General features: G+C 38.6%; 1 protein-coding gene across 1 annotated transcript in view; it reads right to left on the bottom strand.

Moving 5' to 3' along the window:
• The window catches only part of MTUS2 (microtubule associated scaffold protein 2), a 465,717-nt gene that overhangs the window by 179,786 nt on the left and 265,184 nt on the right, over nucleotides 1-20,747 (bottom strand). Inside the window, 2 exon segments of the mRNA XM_044666108.1 lie at nucleotides 948-1,159; nucleotides 16,067-16,165. Of these exon segments, the coding sequence (XP_044522043.1) occupies nucleotides 948-1,159; nucleotides 16,067-16,165 (311 nt within the window).

Genomic DNA, 20,747 nt, shown 5'->3' on the forward strand with positions numbered 1-20,747 from the left:
TTTCCTCCCTCCCTCTCTCCCTTCTTACCTCTCTCTCCTTACCCCTCTCTCCTTCCCCCCCACCTCTCTCTGTAGTAATCTTTCACAACTCTAGGAAATTCCCTCCATGCAGATCTAAAACTATAACTTAGCACCCTGGACTGTTGCCTGTGGGCTCTGAAGTGGAAGTCACCCATCCAGGGTCACATATTCCTCAGACACAGGACTCAGGTGCTCCTGACTCCAGGGCTGGCCCTCTAGACACTCTGCTGCCCTGCCTCTTCCTGCACTTCAACAATCTCCATTTTTCTACACGCAGGGACTGAGGCTCATCGGTTCTCATGCGCTTCAGTCTTTTCAGATCACCTATGAGTAACAGGGACTCTTCCTTCCACTTTGCCTGGTGCCTTTCCACAATATTCACATCAACATCAGTACTACTAGGTTGGACAGAGAAAGGAAATGGCTGAATTCATTCATTCAACAAACATCTGAGCTCAGTTTGTTAGGAAAGACTTCACAGGGCACCATCCCAGCCTTGAGAAATGCCTGGATAAATACCAAAAGTCCATACAGAAAGTCAAGATGGTCTATAAGCCACCTGCAAAGAAGACATCATTGTTGCATTCCAAAGTTGTTGCTATCCAAATGGAAGGTGGCCTCACCACCGCTAAAGACAGACGGACTCCGCCAGGGACCGGTGATGCTGAGAACAAACGTTTCCATTTTCTCCTGGCATAGCCATACCAGGTTCCCCCTTTTTAAACTTTTCCACATATTCTCATTGGGCACCATTTGCTCCCCTTGTATTCTCAGGAATATTTGACTGAAAAACCTATTCGTTTTTTCCCTAATAGAATGAATAACTCAGCTCCCAAAAAATTGTTTGAGTCGTTTAAGAACCAAACGAGATAAAATGTCCCCAACCCCTCTGGGGATATGGTCCAGTTTGGGATTCCAGGACTCACCTTCCCAAAGAAATGTTGAGTAGATACAGCAAAGACTTCAAAGCCTCGAATGGCCCTTTTCAGCTCTCCCTGAATGTAGCTGAGCTGCTTGGATTGTTCTTCACATTTTTCTTTCAGTCGCTGAACAAACTGTCTTTCCGCTTCCCTGGCCTGTAGATCTGGTTTGGTGGCAAACCCATTTCTTGGAACAGCAGCCCGTTGTTTGGGGTATCCTAGGGGAAAAAAATAGATGAAATAAGGCTTGGCATCTAGGTGGCATAGTGCCTGGAGCTTGGACTCGGGATAGATCCAGGTTCAAATCCTGACCCGAATGCAAAGTTTCAAGATTTTAACTTTTTGGTTTAAGTTTTCTTAGCTTTGGTTTCCTCATATGTAAAATAAGAATGATAATAGTCCCTCACTCGGTACTTTTGTGAGGATCAACTATAATAACATAAGTGAAATCCCCAAATCTCTCCATAAATGCTATCATGATGATGTTACTACATTTGACTAATGCTTTAAGGTTTAAAGAACGTTCATCTCTAATAAGGTCTAGGTTCAGTTCCCTGCAGTGGGGGCAAGAAGGAAGAATACAGTTCTGATTTTTTTGTCCCTTAATTTGCTAAAAGAAAAACCAAAAGTGACTCAAAATATTCCTTTCATCTGTGAGCTCTTATTTCTTTTTTCTTTCAGGCAGAAGTATGTTTGAATCACTGGAACCAAACTGACCACATTTCAATTCCCCTGTACCTCTCCCAGGCCCATTTAGGAAACCCCTTTCAAGTCTGCTGTTTGTGTGGGAGGGGAATCTGAACTAAGAATAATCTTAATTCTAGCATTTCAGGGTGCTGGCACAGAGCTCCCTGAGGGCAGGGATGGATTTTTCATTTTGGCTTTGTATCCCTAGAGCCCAGCCCAGAAATGATGTGCCCTCTTCCTTTCTTCCTTTGGTGAGAAATTGTAGGATAAGTAGCTGGTAAACTTTTTTTTTTTTAACCACCTAACCGGTCTCTCAAGGATTTCAAAACCTGCCCTACTCATCTCCAGTGTACAGGATGCCACGTCCTCAATTATCTCCAAACATTTCAATCCTAAATTTCACCTTCCAAATTTACCACACACTGTATTTGGGTTCTTAATAAGTGTTTCTTTTTAACTCTTACCTTCTGTCCTAGAATAGATACTAAGAATCCAGGACTTCCCATCTCCAGGCTTGGCTCTCTTGACTGAGCTACCTAATTTCCCCCAAAAGGGTTTATTGAAGGAAAAAAGTGATATCTGTGAACAGTCCAATTTATCCCGAAATCAGAGCTTCTGTCTGTGTTGTTACTTTCAGCTGTGTCAGACTCTTCGTTACCCCATTTGGGATTTTCTTAGTGAAGATATTGAAGAGTTTTGCCATTTCCGTGGAACTCCAGCTTATTTTACAGATGAGGAAATTCAGGCAAACAGGGTTAAGTGACTTGTCCAAGGACACACAAGTAGTAAGTGTCTAAGGCCAGATTTGAACTTAGGAAGATGAGTGTTTCTGACTCCAGACTCAGCCACCTCGCTGCTCTACATGCACTTACATCCGATGTGCTTAGCAGAGAACCTGCATAAGGTAAGTGCTTAATAAATCCTTATGGAATGAATGAATGAATTCCTGTTTCTTTTATTGCAGATGCTACTGTTTAGAGCCTGTTGTTAAAATAATTATTGGCTCCCTAACACACCTTCTCTCTAAGTATATAAAATTCCCAATTTTAATGAGACTTTAAAAAAAATTTTTTTTTTTTTATAAAACTCTTACCTTCCGTCTTGGAGTCAATACTGTATATTGGCTCCAAGGCAGAAGAGCGGTAAGGGTAGGCAATGGGGGTCAAGTGACTTGCCCAGGGTCACACAGCTGGGAAGTGTCTGAGGCCAGATTTGAACCTAGGACCTCCTGTCTCTAGGCCTGGCTCTCAATCCACTGAGCTACCCAGCTGCCCCCTTTAATGAGACTTTTGACAAAAGTATATACAAAGATGATCACTGGATATGTGAGTGAGCCTCGAATACTAGATTAAAATGCAAACTCTTCTGCTTGGAACTTAAAGTCCTTCACAACTTGGTTCCAACCTGTCTTTTCATGTTTTGTTTTGTTTTGAAATCCTTACCTTCTGTCTTAGATGTCTTAGTATCCTTTCCAAGGCAGAAGAGCATTTAAGACCTAGGCAACTGGAGTTAAGTGACTTGCCCAGGGTCACACAGCTAGGTCGTGTCTGAGGCCAGATTTGGTCCTAGAACCTCCCATCTCCAAGCTTGGTTCTCTATCCATTGAACTATCCAGCCATCCTATCTTTCCAGCCTAATTATATATGGGTCTCTCTCTGTATTCTATGATCTAATCAAACTGGTCTACTTAATGACTCCTGTACATGACATTCCATCTTATCATTTCTGTTCCTTTGCACTGGCTGTCCCTCCAAGCCTGGAATAACTTCCCTCCTTTCTGATTCTGGGAAATTCTGACTACTTTCGAGGTTCAGGTCAAGCTACCCCTTCTACAAGAGTATTTTCCTGATTTTCCCAGTTCTCAAGGCTCTTCCTCACAAAATTACTTTGTACCTATTTGACATACACCTTGCATTTTACTTACACATGCACGTTATTTCCTCCCACAAGAATGTAAGCTGTCTTAGATGTTTTAATGTTCTTCTAAGAATTGAGATTTAGAGAATTTATTATTTTTAACCCTTACCTTCCATCTTAGAATGAATATTATGTATTGGCTCCAAGGCAGAAGAGTGGTAAGGGCTAGGCAATGGGAGTCAAGTGACTCACCCAGGGTCACACAGTTAAGAAGTGTCTGAGGCCAAATTTGAACCTAGGACCTCCCTTCTCTAAGCCTGGCTCTCAATCCACTGAGCCACGTAGCCGCACCCCAATAATTTAATTTAGATAAGAGTTCCTTATCTAAATTATCTTTAAATATCTTTACGATATAGTATTAGGATTCCCTTATCTCTTTGTCTTGTACAATATAAATCCTACCTTCTTTGAAGCCCAGCTCAAAACTCAAGCCCTCCAATAAGACTTTCCTGACTTTCCCACACTGGAACCTATAGAAATTTCTTTCTTACCCTGCTGTGAGTTCCTTGAGTACTGACTGTCCTGCTTATTTTGCTGCCCTGTTATTGTCTATATTTTTTTATGGACATTTCTGACTTTCTGCCCAGTTCCTTGCAGGGTACCCCACATGCTTAAGTAGCTGTTTGCTGTGGACAATGATTGGAATGAATAGAGCCTGAAAATTAAAATTCATGTTTAAAAGATAAATATTGTCCCATGTCTAAGTAGAACAGACACTCGAGGAAACAACACAGACACAATAGCATAATAATAAACCATATTACGGCAAATGTCTGCTCCTTCCTCTTTGTTTTCCTGGGCTCTTTTCTCCACAATGTGCACCCTGTATGTGTATGTGTGTTTGAGATATAAGATAAAGAAAGGTGGGGGTAGGGAAGTAACGGGATTCCTGAGAAAGTCCAGGAAGCCTCCCCAACACGCCTTTGCTAGGGGAGGTATTCCACGGATGACAATACACAAGTAGCCTCATTCTTGAAAGAAAACAATGACTTAATTGATCCAAGCTCATGTCCGTTTGTTAATTTAATGATAACTCTAGGCTGATTTTAATTAAATACTTCCTCATTTTTTTAAATTTTTTTTTCTTAATTTTAAACCCTTAACTTCTGTGTATTGACTTATAGGTGGAAGATTGGTAAGGGTAGGCAATGGGGGTCAAGTGACTTGCCCAGGGTCACACAGCTGGGAAGTGTCTGAGGCTGGATTTGAACCTAGGACCTTCCATCTCTAGGCCTGGCTCTCAATCTACTGAGCTACCCAGCTGCCCCCTTTCCTCATTTTTTAAAAAGAAAACCAAAAAGTCCACCCGAGATTTCTATCTTGGGCCGGAGCCAATGGGCAGAAATGGTTCCCTGAACCTGGCCTGCCTCAGAGTTGGGAATTCCAGCTGCCTGTATAGCAGTGAGCAAGGTCAGATTCTAGAGAAGCCACTCATGTCGAATACAAACCAAACTGAATGTTAATTATTGCATTTTAGTTCTTCCAGAGATGCTTAGCAGGACAGGCAAAAAGCAGCTCGAGAGACTGCATCTTATCATCTGCACTGAGCTCCCAGGCACCGTGTTAGGCTATAGCATCAATGGGGTTACCCCAAGAGGGCAGCGATGTGACTGGCTGCTGATGTTTATTCCTAAGGAAATATTTTTCCTTTTATGACTGTGGTTTGCCATTTGATTATTGTTGTGGTGCTTTTAAAAGCTCTTGACTGTTTTAATTAATGTAATTGATTTTCACCAGCTGTCTAAGGGTCCTGCTAGTACAGTACGAATCTCTTCTGAAATATAAAAAAAGTAAAGAAAATAATAGATCCTGATTTGAGCTCGGTGCATTTAAACTATTGACATTCCTGGCAGATTTTGTCACTTCTGGGCTGCAGGAAGTTAGAAAGCACCAAAACAGTGGGTGTTTTTATCCATTGAATTTACTTTCTTTTAGCGGATGGAAGAATAAGAAATAGCCAATTTCCTCTTCTCTAGTAGGGCAGAAGATCGCATTGTGGGAATAGATGACTGAAAAGAACTTTAGAAAAACTGTTTCCTTACCTACCTAGGCATTTGCTTTGACAATGGGGTCCTTGTGTTCTTCTGACTGGGAAAAGTATGTTCAATTCTTTACTTTGACACCTATATCTAAAGTCCACATTCCACGTCCTGAGTAAAGACTATGTAAAAACACAATCTAAGGTCAACGTATACATTCTAGTTACCAGGCTGTGGACAATGCACAAATATAATTTGCCTTCTGAGAATTTCAGTTACACTTGGAATTCCTTTCTGACTAGAATCTATAAGGAAAGACTTTCTTAGGCCATTTTAGTAGTCTGTAACAATATTAAAAACTGAACAATAACATATTTCTATAACACTTTTAAGTTTAGGATACTAAATCTCTAGGGCTAGAAATAACTTCAGAGGCCTTCTTGTCCAATCTCATTTTATAGGTGAAGAAACTGAGGCCCGAGGAGATTAAGTGACTTATTTATTTAAGGTCACCCAGCTAGTACATATCACAGGTGGGTTTTGAATCCAAGTTCTCTGACTCTAAAGTCTTTGTTTTTTTTTACTTGTACTATTTTGCCTCCTTTACCTGGACACTGTGAATTGGGTAGTGTATTATATTCATTGTACAGACAGGGGAAACTAAGAATCTGGGAGATTCAGTGACTTATCCACAGCTGAACAACTAGAAGTTTTAGAGCAGAAATCTGAGAAAAAAAATCCCTACATCCCTCATTTTTCCCCACCATACCATGTTGCCTCTGCTTAGGAAATAAGATTTTAGAAATGAGACTAGAGTAATATTTCAGGGCTTCACATGGGAGTATATTTTCTTATTTCCTTTAGGCTGAAAGGCCTTTCAAATTTGGTTTTCTACATAAAATCCACTCTTGTTTCTAACTTCTTGTTATTTAGTCATTTTTCAGTCATGTCTGACTCTTTGTGACCCCATTTTGAGGTTCTCTTGGTAAAGATACTGATGTGGTTTGCCATTTTCTTTTCCAGCTCATTTTTACAGATTAGGAAACTGAGGCAAACAAAGTTAAGTGACTCACCAAGGGTCATACGACTAGTAAGTATCTGAGGCCTAATTTGAACTCAGGAAGTTGAGTCTTCTTAATTCCAGGGCCAGCACTTTATCTACTGAGACACTTAGCTGTCCAGCTACCTATGGCTAGTTAATATTATTGTTCACAGTCATTTATTAAGAGCCTATTAGGTGCCAGATAATGAACTAGGTATTGGGGATACAAAATGACAACAATTACCACCCTCAAAAAGCTCATATTCTATTTGAGAGTAGAACACAACATGTCTGTAGAGAAGGAACCACAGGATAGATACAGAATATTTTTTAAAAAACTTATCCCAGATTGTGGAAGTCCTTATATTGCCATGAAGTCTTCACTTTAACCCAGAAGCAACGAGGAACCACTAAAGGTATTTGAGCAGGGGAGTGATATGGTCAGATCTCTCTATTAAGAAGAGTAATATGGTTAGACAAGGGAGAGACAGAAGGAAAATTACTTAATAAGGCTATTCAAATAGTTCAGATAAGAAGTAATACATTTGGAACTAGAGTGATCACAGTATAAGCAGAGAAAAAGGAATGGATAATTGAAATACTTTGCTATAGAAGGAAAAGGAGTATATGTCTATGTGTGGTAGAGGGGGGTGAGGAAAAGGAAAGAACTCCAGCTTGGGTGCTTAAGAATATGGTTATCCCTAAAAGAAACCGGCCAACCTCAGTTTCCCCATCTGTAACATGAGTGACTTCATCTGGATATCCTCTGATTGGTAAATAGTTCTCGAATATCCAGTGACCTTGGGAGGCTGTGAATACTTGATTTAGGTCATTACAGATTTAGATCTGAAAAAGACCTTAGAGATTTTCTAGTCAAACTCACTCTAAAACTGTATAGATGAGAAAAACGAGGAGCAGAGAGGTTAAACAATTTACTCAGTTACGTAGATAGTAAGTGACAGAGATAGATAATGGTTTATAATATGTGTAAAGCCTTTGCAAACCTTAGAGCATTATATAAATGTCAACTATTATTAACCTTCCCTTATCGAGGCCTTTACAATCATTTTATTTCATTTCATTTCAATTAACATTTACTTAAATTTTATTTAAACATTTAAAATTCTCATTTCATCTCAAGAGCAACAGCATGGGATCCTGTACAGAAAATAGAATCTGGACAAAGTCGGAGAATCTTGGTTTGAATGAAGTCTCTGCTATTCTCTACTTGTATAACCTTGGACAAGCCATTTAGCTTTTGGGCCTCATCTGTAAAATGGGAGAATCAGACTAAATGACATCTTGAGTTTTTTTCTAACTCTAAATTGTATGATATTAAGACCCTATGACTCAATTCAATTCAATAAGTAGAAGCAACATGGTACTATGGGTAGAATGGGCTGCTAGGTGGCATAGCGGATACAGTACTAGGACCTGGGGGCAGAAAGAGCTGGGTTCAAATTTGACCTCACTCATTTACTGGCTGAATGACCCTGGGCAAGTCATTTAACCCTGTTTGCCTCAATTGTCTCATCTGTAAAAATGAATTGGAGAAGGAAATGGCAAACCACTTTAATATCTTTGCCAAGAAAACCCCAAATGGGGCAACAATGAGTTGGGTACAACTGAAATGACTGAACAACTACTTTGGGGAGAATGCTTAGAATGAAGTTATAAAGACTTCCACTTGCAATATTTCCAAGCTATAGGACCGTGGACAAATAATCTGATGTCTCTGAGCCTCAGATTCCTCATCTGTCAAAGGCAGAGAGTAATACCCACATAACTTTCATCGGAGGGTCGTTCAAAACAGATAGTGTACAAAAGAGTTCAAAAGAGGTTCAAAAGAGATAGTGTACATAGAAGTGGCTGGTGAACCTTATTGTGTCAGTTTATTATATCACACATTATCATATACAACTGAAGGAGCCTATGATAGTCTGTGTCCTTAAAAAGTTCTGACTCTAGTACAATAGTCTAGATAGTGCAGGAAGTACTTAGTCAATTCAATAAATATATATAAAGTAGCTACTATGTGCCAAGCACTAGGGATACAAAGAAGAAAAAGAAAGATGGTCCCTGCCCTCAAGGAGCTTCAATCTAATAAGCACAGTATAAGAAAACATAATTAAGGGTCCTAATGCACAGTAGAGATAAGATGTGGGATATAAATATGCTTATTTAAAATATATATATTTATATATTAAGCACTGGTACGCAGTAGGTTCTTTATAAACAGTAATTCCTTCCCACTCCCCAGCTGTGACCATGGGCAAGTCACTTTACCCCTTGGGACCTGTGCTCCCTTCTCTGCATAGCAAAAAATGTCGAATGAGAATCATCTCTAAAGTTCCTTCCAGATCTAAGCATCCATGACCTTAATCAAGAACTTCTTTATAATGGAGAGGAAGAAAGGAAGGAGAACAAGGAAGCAGCTGTTTGAGGAAGATTCAGCAATTGAACTCCTCCTGGTTATTTGAAGATGTGTAGCTCCTTGAGAATCAACACCAATTAAAGTAGCCTGAAAGGCTTGTGAGGTTAAATCAGCCTCTGAAACAGAAGAAATCTATTGAGGCGACATTTTATGCATGTGATAACTATCTAAACTCAGTTCCTCCAAAAGGCAAGAAAAAATTCTGGTTCTTATCCACCAATGAGCAATTATGAAGTGTTTCTCTAAGTGCTGAGGACTGCATTTGATGATATCTCTGCCCTCAAACAGCTTATATTCTGGGGAGGGGGAACATACATGCAAAATATGCAGGAAATAAAATGCAAGGTAAATACAAGAGAATTTTGGAGGAAGGAGAAGCATGAGCTGCTGGGAAGGATCAGAGAAGGTCTATGCTGGTTTCATGAAATATTTCAATTGAGTCCTAAAGAAGGCTAGACATTCAGAGAGGCACAGAGGATGCTTTTTAGGCATGTAGCACAGCCTGTGCAAAGGCATACAGTCTGGAGACTTCTATGTGAGGAACAGTGAGCAGCCTAGTTTGCCTTTCTAGTCACAGAAAGCTTGTGTCACTGATGGGTTCCACTAATTTGGAGAAAAGCTCCAGAATGTTCACCTGCTGCTTTAAATTTCTCTCCGTTGAAGCTCTCTCTGGTTAGTAGCAAGGGGGAATAAAAGAGATGGTGGTCTCTGCCCTGATATCTCTTTTGGCCTCTAGGGTGATGCCAGCAGTCAGAGAGGTTAGAAAGCTAAATATGAATGCCTCGCGTGCAAAGGCTGTACATCTGGGAAAGCAGAGCCCCTGTAAATGGAAAAGAGGCTATAAAATATTCATCTGCAGGGATTCCCCTCCCTCCCCAGCATTTTAAGTAGAAGGAACCACTTCATAATTTTACAGCTAAGAAGCTGACTTGGCACAAGAAGCAAACAGCGCAATAAGGAGGCCTAAATACTCCTCAATTGCAAAGAAGAAACAGAAGCCAAAACTTTGTCAGTTTTCCATCTCAAAGCCCCCACTAATCTCCATTTTTTTTTGGCAAAACTGTGAAAGAAAATAAAGTGTTTCCAACCTGGCACATATCTCCCCACGTGATTCAATGTAGTGGTTAGGAATTCTTTAGAGTTTGACTTTCATGAAAATAACTCAACTTCATTTCAGGAAAAGCCTGACATTTGGTTTCAAATGTAATCACCTCTTATCCAAAGTCCTCCAATTTCTTTTTTCTTTTCAGGAGCCCTCTTATATTAGTTAGAGGTTTGGCTAAGGCCGAGACAAGAATGACAACAGTGATTTTCTTGCCTAGCCTTGGGAGCTAGTGAGTTGTCTCACTGGGGTGGTGAGTGGAGGAGATAGCAGTAAAGATGAAAAAGTGGTACCCATCACCCTTCTTATGTATGGCAGGGCTCCGCTCTTAAGTCCATGGAGAAACTGCTCTTTGAAGCCAGACAAGGTTGGTTCAGAAACACTACTACAGGGCTATATGCCAGAGACCAAAAAAAGGTGGTGGTGGGGAAAGGACCTACTTGTCCAAAAATATTTATAGTGGCTCTTTTTGTGGTGGCAAAGAATTAGAAATTGAGGCAATATCCATCAATTGGGGAATGGCTGAATAAATTGTGGTATATAATAGTGATGGAATACTATTTTGCTGTAAGGAATGATGAGCAGGATGATTTCAGAAAGAGCCAGAAAGGCCTACATGAAACTGATACTGAGTGAAATAAGCAGAACCGGGAGAACACTGTCCTCAGTGACAGCAAAACTGTACAATGATCAACTGTGAAAGACCTACCTACTCTCAGCAATACAATGATCCAGGACAGTTCTGAGGGACTTAAGACAAAGAAAGCTATCCACTCCAGAGAAAGAACTGCTGGAGACAGAATGCAGATCAAAGCATCTGATTTTTCACTTTAATTGGATTTTTATTTTGAGGTTTTTATTTTATAGGATTATTCTCTTAGAAAAATGAACAATATAGAAATATGTTTCGCATAATACATGTATAACCCATTTTCTTTTTACTTGCCAGCTCCAGGAGGGAGAAGGGAAAGGAGGGAGGTAGAAAATTTGGATCATATGACCCCAGAAAACTTATATGGAAATTTTTTATTATATGTAATTAATAAAGAAAACTATTTTTATTTAAAAATCAAGCTAAGTGAGGGTGGAAGGCTCCAGGGAGGAATGATCAAGGGTGTCAAACTCTTTTGGGCAAAACTGATGAGTGACCACATGCAATCTAGATCCTAGAATTCTACATGTAGAACTAGAAAGGACCCAAGAGGTCATGCAATTCAATTCTGCCATTTTTATAGAAAAGAAATGATGGAAAGGAGTACATGCTTATACCAAGACTGCTTTGTTGGATAGAGTGCCAGACCTGGAGTCAGGAAAATATGAGTTCAAATTTGGCCTCTTACTGGTTGTGTAATCCTGAGCAAGTCACTTAATATCATCATCATCATCACCAGCATCATCTCCATCACCATCATCACCATCACCACCACCATCATCATCATCATCAACATCACCATCACCATCATCTCCTCCTCCTTCTTTTATTACCTTCTGTCTTAAAATCAATACTGTGTATTGGTTCCAAGGCAGAAGAGCTGGTATGGGCTAGGCAACTGGGGTTAAGTGGCTTGCCCAAGGTCATGAAAGGAAGTATCTGAGGTCAAATTTGAACCCAGGACTTTCCATCTCTAGGTCTTGCTGCCCGCAAGTTGCTTAACTTCTGTTTGCCTCAGTTTACTCATTTATAACAAAGGGATAATAACAGCACTTCCCTTCCAGGGCTATTGTGAAGATTAAATAAGAAAACAATTGAGAAGCACTTAGCACAGTGTCTAGCACATAGTTAGTGCTAATAAGACTTTATCATTATTATTAATCTACTGGAAAAAAGCCAAGAGTAAGCGACGAGAAAAGGTAGAAGTAGAAAACATTATCTAGTGTATTCAAAGTTTATTGGAACTCCACAAATGATTAATGGCATCCAATTTCTAGGTATCTTCAACTTTTTAATATGAAAAATTCTCATCTTTTTAATAATAAATAAGGATATTCTCTTCCAGAGGAATTTTGAGCTTTTCCATTCTTTGTTTAGAGGGGAATAGATGGAAAACATCAACATGTTTTAGAATTCTTATTACAGAATCACAAAATCATAAAACCTATGAGTTATAAGGGAGTCTTAGAGGTTTTGTCAAATCCTTCACTTTAAGCTCCATCCCTTCTACCTGTTGAAATTAAACACTGCCCTTCCTGCATATAGTTTAACAATATTAACAACATCCTATTGATTTTGTGGACATAGAAAAAAACTGAAAAAACCTTTTACCTTCCATCTCAGTATTAATTTAAGACAGACGAATGGCAAGGCTTAGGTAATCAGGGTTTAGTGACTTGCCCAATGTCTGAGATCACATTTGACAAATCCAGGGCTTCCTGACCCTAGGGCTGGCACTCTATCCATTGTGCTACCTAGCTACCCTGATATAGAGAAACTTTTGAAACATCTTCAAAGTATCATGTAAATTCTCAATATAATTCTGTGTGACCATGGGTAAGTGACTAATCTTTGGGTCTCAGATATTTTGTCTCACTAGATGAAATAACTCTGGTGCCTTCTAGTTCTTAATTTATCATACTTTAAAATTTTTTTCATGCAATATGCAATAAACACTGATTGACTAGGAGATCCCAATTAAATGGATTTCTGTGCTCAACTTTTTATCAGAAAGTTACAAAAGAGAAGAAAGGAATCTGGTATTTGGACCAAAGTAAAAATTTGCAAGTCAGTCGATCAAGTAGGCATTTATTAAATACCTGCTATATGTCAGGCACCGTGATGCTGAGCAAAAATAAATCTGTAAGGGGGCAGCTGGGTAGCTCAGTGGAGTGAGAGTAGGGCCTAGAGACGGGAGGTCCTGGGTTCAAACCCGGCCTCAGCCGCTTCCCAGCTGTGTGACCCTGGGCAGGTCACTTGACCCCCATTGCCCACCCTTACCACTCTTCCACCTATGAGACAATACACCAAAGTACAAGGGTTAAAAAAAAATCTGTAAGTCACAGGATATATACTTGGGCCGATGCATATTTTCATCAGGCAGCTACGTGGCTCAGTAAAGTGCTGGTTCTAGAGTCAGTAGACTCCTCTTCTTGACTTCAAATCTAACCACAGACACCAACAAACTCTGTGACCCTGGGCAAATCATTTAACCCTGTTTGCCTCAGTTTCCTCATTCATAAAACAAGAAATGACAAACCACTCCAATTTCTTTGCCAAGAAAACCCCAAATAGGGTCACAGAGAATTGAGTACAACTGAAGAATGACCGAACAACATATTTTTGGTAGATTTTTCTACATTTCTCCATCTCAGACTTAATGAGATTTTTAAATTATTATTTTGCAGAAATACAAGCTCTAAAATGACCAGACAAAACACAAATTTTGCTTATTCTGTAGTATTTAAGAAGAAAAATAGGCCGAGGCTGGAATCCAAATCCAACTTTGACACCAAGTCTATGAGTTTAGGCAAATCTTAACCTCTGAGAGCCTCAGTCTCTTCATCAATAAAGTGCAGGGGATACCACTCCTATCTAACAATGTCCTTACAAACTGCAAAACACTATATAGATTTGTTATATATCTATATAGATGAGTTATTTTTAAAAGGATTAAAACAAAAGGAGGCAGCTGGCTAAAGCTAAATTAACCAGAACATCCAGTATTGTCTAGTGGAAAGATCAGAGGTCTTAGAAAATTTGGATTAACTAAGTATGTGATCTTGAGTAAGTTACTTCAACTTTCTGAGACTCACTTCTCTCGAATATTAAAATTAGTTTTGGCTACCTGGTCTCTATTGTCTCTTTCAACTCTGAAAATCTATGAGCCTTCTTTTGGTCTGTTGTGTTTTTTACTACACTATTTATATACTCCAGTGGTTGTCTGGTCTCACCGAGGTGGGAAACTTCCTCCAAAAATGTGGATTGAAGTCCTCTCAGAGGCCCACTCATTTGTGAGGAAATTGGGTTAATTGTGGGAACTGAGTGAAGTACACCAACTCCATCTTGTGACTCAATTCTGGAATTAGCTCAGTTCCCTTTCTATTCATTTATGGGTCTAGTCCAACTTCTGTCTTGTGAGAAAACCTTATTCAATTGTGGGAATTGGGAGAAAAACTTATTGCATTGTTTGAACCTTGTCATAAATGGCTGGGAAGCTGAATCCCCTCAACCTGCAGTTTAGAGACCCTTAACTAAGGACCAGAAACCCATTTGGATCCAAAGATTGATGCAAGGAATTTTCTCACAATTGTACATCTCAAGCAATCTATATGTCTTATCTGAAAATGGGCCCCATACTGATCGATCAATTGTTGTTTCCATATTCCTTTGTTTACAGACACTTGCAGGGAATGTGCCATCTCTTTTTCTGATTTCAGAGAATTGTATATGTTTACTCTCCGCTTCCCAACTTGGAAAATCCTTAAATTTTTAAACCAATTAGAAATCAGTTTACCTAATGTTATGTTGTTTCCTTTTAATTAATTGGTCTTATTTGATTGTTTTTAATGTATAAAAATTATGTTTGTATGTTTATAATATATAAAATTTATATGTTTATAATGTAGAAAAATCTGTCTCCCTCTGTATTCAGGGTCTAGCCCTAAGCTGAGGAAGAGGCCTGGTGCTGGTGTTTTGAACAAATGACATGCATTGCTTAATAAATTGATATAGTTGGAAGCTCAAACTATTGTTTCCTCTAACATTTCATTTTTCAACTGCCATAATCTGGTAAAATTTATCTATGTCCTCCATCAATCTGAACTAAACATCTACCCAACTTTCTTGTGCTCTTCTTCGTGTTCTCTTGACATTACATGGAAGGTGTAAGAAGTAAGAAATATATAGAATATATATATATATATACATATATATAGAGAGAATATATGCTTCATATTTCTTTATAAGAACATATCAACATATAAGAATAAATATGGAATATTTATGTAATTATAAAATATCTATCTATTTATATAGCACCTACTATGGGCCAGGCACTCTGCTAAGCACTTTTTGTAATTCTTAATTATTTGATCCTCAGACCCTGAGAGTTAGGTGTTGTTATTATCCCCATTTTTTCAGTTGAGGAAACTGAGGCAAAAGCAGTTAAGTGACTTCCTAGGGTCACTCAGCTGGTGTCTATGGCCATATTTGAACTCAGGTCCTCCTAACTCCATATAACTCTATCCACTGCACCAGATGTATACCAATGGAACACACAGGCTGGCCATAGGTTCTTCCTTACTCTCATTATGTGCCTGGTTTATCTTATTTTTCTTTTTTTTTTTTTAAATTCTACATTTCTCTGGTGGCAAACTTAGTCATGTTCTTCATAGAATTCCTCACTTCTCATATATAATAGTTTGCTCACATCATCTCTTAAATCTATTACCCTCCGAGTGGCCGCCAACTTATTCAGAGTATTAATGTATCTATACTGTTTTTCTAAATTACAAATTCATGATATTCAAAGAGTTAAACTCCCAGATTATGACTATTCATAAACTTTTAAAATATGTCAAGCACAATCAACAATTTTGAGCTTAGTCAAATGTGAATTTAAGCCACTGATTTCTTGATTACCCCAAACCCCAAATCATCAACTTTTTCTATGCATCACTTTGTGTCTCCTTTCCAGGAAACTTGAGCTCAAGAAGTCATTTCTTCAAAGTGTTTACCCTCCAATTCTATATTGCTTGTCCACATTCTAGGATACCAGATGAATGCACATGACGATGTCTTCCCTACGGATTCTCCCATGTTGGTGCATAGTGATGGTATCTTGCTTTTTAGGAATAAACATGCCATGCAAATGATTTTACTTTGGCAAAAGTCCAAAAAACATGCCATAGACAGACTATGATAATTTCATATGCTTCAGGGCTCCCATCATTACATCATTGGAACTAGGATGGAATAAATCTCTAGGGTAAGGAGATCCTTGAAATAACGGAGCTCCTTTCCCAAATTACCTGGTGAGTGAAGTTTTGTAGTTGAAGCGGCCAGTCTCTTAGGAGATGAAACAGCAGGCTTACTGGCTTCTTGATCTTTCTGCACCTCCTTCTTAGATCCTATGGAAAAGAAAGAAAAGGACAGAATTATACCTGAAATTGTAATATAAACTATCAGTGCAGAATTGAACTGAACAAACCAAACCCTTTAAAATAATATTTGCATGACTTGTTGGTGTGGATACTGCTGCCTTTCCTTTAGAGGAGACTCGGGTTTTTGTACCAGAAATGATTTATTTTCCAGCAGTCAAAAGGCCAAGTAAACTGCTGACTCTGATTTGATGAAAGAAGCCTCCCTGTCTGGAGGCCAGTGCTAGCCTTGTGACCCTGTAGCTTTATCTGGGGATTAAGATTTCTTCATTTCTTTCATGAGTCTTCTTTTTCTACCTATATATTTCCAGAAAACAAAGACTAACAGAACTTTCCAAACATAATTAGTAATGATTTAAAACATCCCTGAAATCTTCAATTGACTGGAGATTCTCTCTGATTCTAATTAATTTCCATAGTCTCAAGTCTATAGAGATGATACCAAGATCTTTTTGGGTAACTCATCTGTGCCTGAGGGCATCACCTCCACCTAAACTGCTTAAAAACAAACATAAAATTGGCTTCAGGGCCACATCCCCTCTCCTTTTTCCCATCTGTGTGGAGAGATAATTGAGTGTACCCGTTAATCACTAACAATGACAACCAAAATGATAGTGGGTAGGAGAGTGGGCTTGGAGTCCAGAGAAATTAGATTTAAATCCTACCTCCAACATTTAATAGTTGTGTGACTTGAGACAAGTAATTTAATTTCTCTCTGATTTAATTTTCTCATCTGCAAAATAAGGGACTAGGATTAAGCTTTCTAAAGTCCCTTTCAGCTCTAAAATGATTTCTTGATTTCCCTCCAAAACCGAATGATCAACTTTTTCTATGCGTTGCTTTGTGTCTCTCCTTTACAGGAAACCTGAACTCATGAAGTCATTTCTTCAAAGTGTTTACTCTCCAATTCTATGTTGCTTGTCCAAATTCTAGGACACTGGATAAATGTACATGATGTCTTCCCTACAGATTCTATAATATATGATCCTATGTCAACGGATACAAGGAATAGCACACAAATGACCACTAATCAGTGGTCCTTTTTGATTTTTAAATTGTCTGGTGGTTACTTTCTGTTTAGTTTAGTCAAGAAGCACTAAGCCCTAAAGATCAGAACACTGACCAAATGAAATTTTCCTCAAGAAACAGAAACACATATATGTGCCTTCTTCAAACTTGAAAGCTGTCGACTTGCCTCATGGAATTATTAAAATCTGGTTCTTTACTCATTAATAGACTATGAGTGATTTCTTCCCTTTTCCTATATATATGTATGTATGTATGTGTTTTTCCCCCTTGCTCTCTTAGAATCTCTATATCTAGCTTCTCTCCTGCTCTCTCTCTTATCTGATTGCCCTTCTTGTTTTCTATTGACATGCTTTTTTCTAAATTTCCAATGAGTGCACAGCTTTCTTTCTATATATAGCTACATTCTTGCTTGTTTACTTGACTATGTTTCATTCACTCATGGTGAATACGGTCTCTTAATTTTTTGGTTTAGATTCACAGTATCATTGGTTTGAGGTACTTACAGAGTGGAAATGTATTATGTTGATTCAGATCAGCAACCTGTCTCTAATTCAGAGTCTTGAGGGTGATAGGTAATCAGCTAAAGGACTTGTCCAGGATTATAGCACTCATATATATCATTTAAGGGTGTGAACCCTGATTCTAAGGCTGACCTGCTATCTACTATGGCACACTGCCCCTCCAAATCCATTGGTGAATATAAATAAAATGTAAAACATTTACACAACAATTTATAGGGATTATCTCATTAGATTTTCACAACACTGTCACAGACATGATGTATGCCTTATCTTCATCCTACAGAAGAGGACAAAGAATTTCAGCAACATGTCTAAGGTCACATAAATAGCATGAAGTGGACCTCAAGTCCAGATATACCTAATTCAAATGCAGAGTTTCCTCCACCATACCAATTTTCGCCCCTCGGGACTTCTTGTGGTTCAATCATTCATCATTTCTGCCTCTTGGTGGCCCTTTTTTGGGTAGGGTTTTCTTGGCAAAGATACTGGAGTGGTTTGCCATTTCCTTCTTCAGCTCATTTTCCAGATGAGGAAACTGAGGCAAATAGGGTTAAATGACTTGCCCAGGGTCACACAATGAATGAGAGGCCCCATTTGAATTCAGGAGGAGAGTTTATCTGACTCCAGCTTCAGCATTTTATTTGATGTGCCACCTGGTTACTCATAATTTCCTTAGTATACCAATTTTTTTCTGATAGGACATATGTATATATTTGTCATGTTAAAAAGTTCAACTGACAGACAATATGTTTCTCAAAGGAAACTCTTCCCTTCTTCAATCTATCCTATTCTCATTGAGTTTTTTAAATTGATAATCAACAACCAATAGGCATTTTTCAAGCATCTACTATGTGCCAGAGACTTTAAAGCATCATTGTTTTTAAGAGATTGCATAGTATTCATTTTAATATTTTAGAATATTAGTTCAATTACAAAAGGAAGCCTAACTGGTGATTCTGTGATAGAGGATCTTTCCAAATAAGTGATAACCAGAAACTTTTGGGGGGTGGGCCTGAGGTATGCATACCCACAGGGGTAAGAAAAGTTCATCAAGGCCCCCTTGCATATGTGGCAAATGGCTAAATTATTCTATGGACATCAATTCATTTATTTTATTTTTATGTGCATATGCCAGGTGACAGTGGATAATGTTATACTTGAAGTCACAAAGGGTTGAGTTCAAAATCCAGCTTCAGATACTTTCTTGTTGTATGACTGGGCAACTCACTTAATCTGCCTGCCTTAGTTACCTCCTCTGTAAAATGGGGCTAATAATAACATCCGACTTTCCCAGGGTTATTAGGCTAAAATGAGAAAATATTTATAAACCTTAAAGTGCTAGAAAATCCTAATTGCTATCTTTGTTATTGCAGTTGTAGTTGTTAATATACATGGTGAACTCTAGAATTTATTTCTTTTCCTTAATTTCAGGGATTCTTAACTATGATAGATTCCAAGAGGTCCATAGGTAATAGATTTCAAAAGGTCTGTGATCTGGATTGGGGGGAAAATACAGTCAATCCTCAATTTTCGTGGGAATAGTGCTTTTAGAAAATGTGCTAATGTAAAAAATCAATAATGTTGATTTTGAACCTTTAGGAAATTGGGGGTTAGGTTCCTTTGACCGCCAAACACGGTAATCTTGTTGAAAATATACTTTTCTTTATAACAAAACATTCATTTTGGTAATATGGACTTTTCCTACCACAGTAACCACGAAATGCAGTCCACAAAATAAAAATGGTGCTATGCAAAACATTTTTTCTTGCTAGTAATTTCTCTAGAATTCTGTGCCCTTTTGGGCTAACATCTCATTAATAAACAAACATTATTTTCAGAAAACATTCACTTTCATAGCACAAGATAGATACCATAAATGCTGAACAGAAAATAAAATTCTTAAAAGTTGAAACATTTTTTAACCTGAATCTTATCTTCCACCATGTGAGGCTCTGTAAGGCTGTTGTACCATATGCTAAATTATAAGTAAACTTCTCTACCTGGGCTGCCCTCTGAAAACCGAGGGAGGCAATGTTGGGACTTTTAGTTTCTGAAACTGGCACAACCTTGGCATCACTTTCAACACTATCGCTCTGGCCGGTGGATGGTCCTGGAGATCGTGAAGACTATGCCAGCTTGAAATCATGTATCCTAGTAGGACACCAGTCACTTCACAGACTTGCCTGCATTTCATTTCACATTGTTTTTCTCTAGCTGCGAATATGTGGAGTTTCCAATGTATAAGTGAAAATGAAGTTATTAATAACATCAGATAAATGCTTTTAGTCATGGAACTTAAACTGACTATATATTCCTTTTTTCAGCATATTTAGTTTGCTTTATAATCCTATGCACTTTCTTTTTGGCACTTAAAAACCTGAGAAGGATTCCAGAAGCTTTGCAAGACTGCCAAAGAGTCCAACAATAAACATTTATTAAACACTTCTTATGTGCCAGGCACCGTGCTAAGTACTGCAGATACAAAGAGGCAAAGGTAGCTTCTGTCCTCAAGGAACTCACAGTATAATGTGGAAAGACTATACATTAGAAGCTGCTGAAAATGGGGAAGGAAGGGGGGGAAAGCATCTAATGACAGGAAAGAACAAGATCTCTTCTTTTCTCTTCTTATAGGTAATTTAATATTGAATAGGGATTTTGGAAGGTTAACTGAAAGCCAGGGAATTCAGGACTGGAAAATGTTAGGAGCCTCTGCTTTGTCAGCTTAGAAGGGCTCAGTGCCATGATCTTAAACCTTGGTGTCAGGTGCTTCCCTTGGCTCCATGGTCACTCAGTCAATCCTGTGTTCCTTTTGGACAAGGTCAATGACTCTGTATTTTATAGCCTTGTCAGAGCAAGACAGAATCAACCCTCTCCGAACTCCCCTAGCCCCAGGTTTACTTAATCCCACTTAAACCAGTAACACGGATCTCCCTTGGGGTGACCCAGCTAGTGGCCAGCTTCATAGTAGACCCGACCTCTACACAGGTCTGTTTTCATTATAA

Source organism: Gracilinanus agilis, chromosome 3, assembly GCF_016433145.1.
Source record: "Gracilinanus agilis isolate LMUSP501 chromosome 3, AgileGrace, whole genome shotgun sequence".
NCBI lineage: Eukaryota > Metazoa > Chordata > Mammalia > Didelphimorphia > Didelphidae > Gracilinanus > Gracilinanus agilis.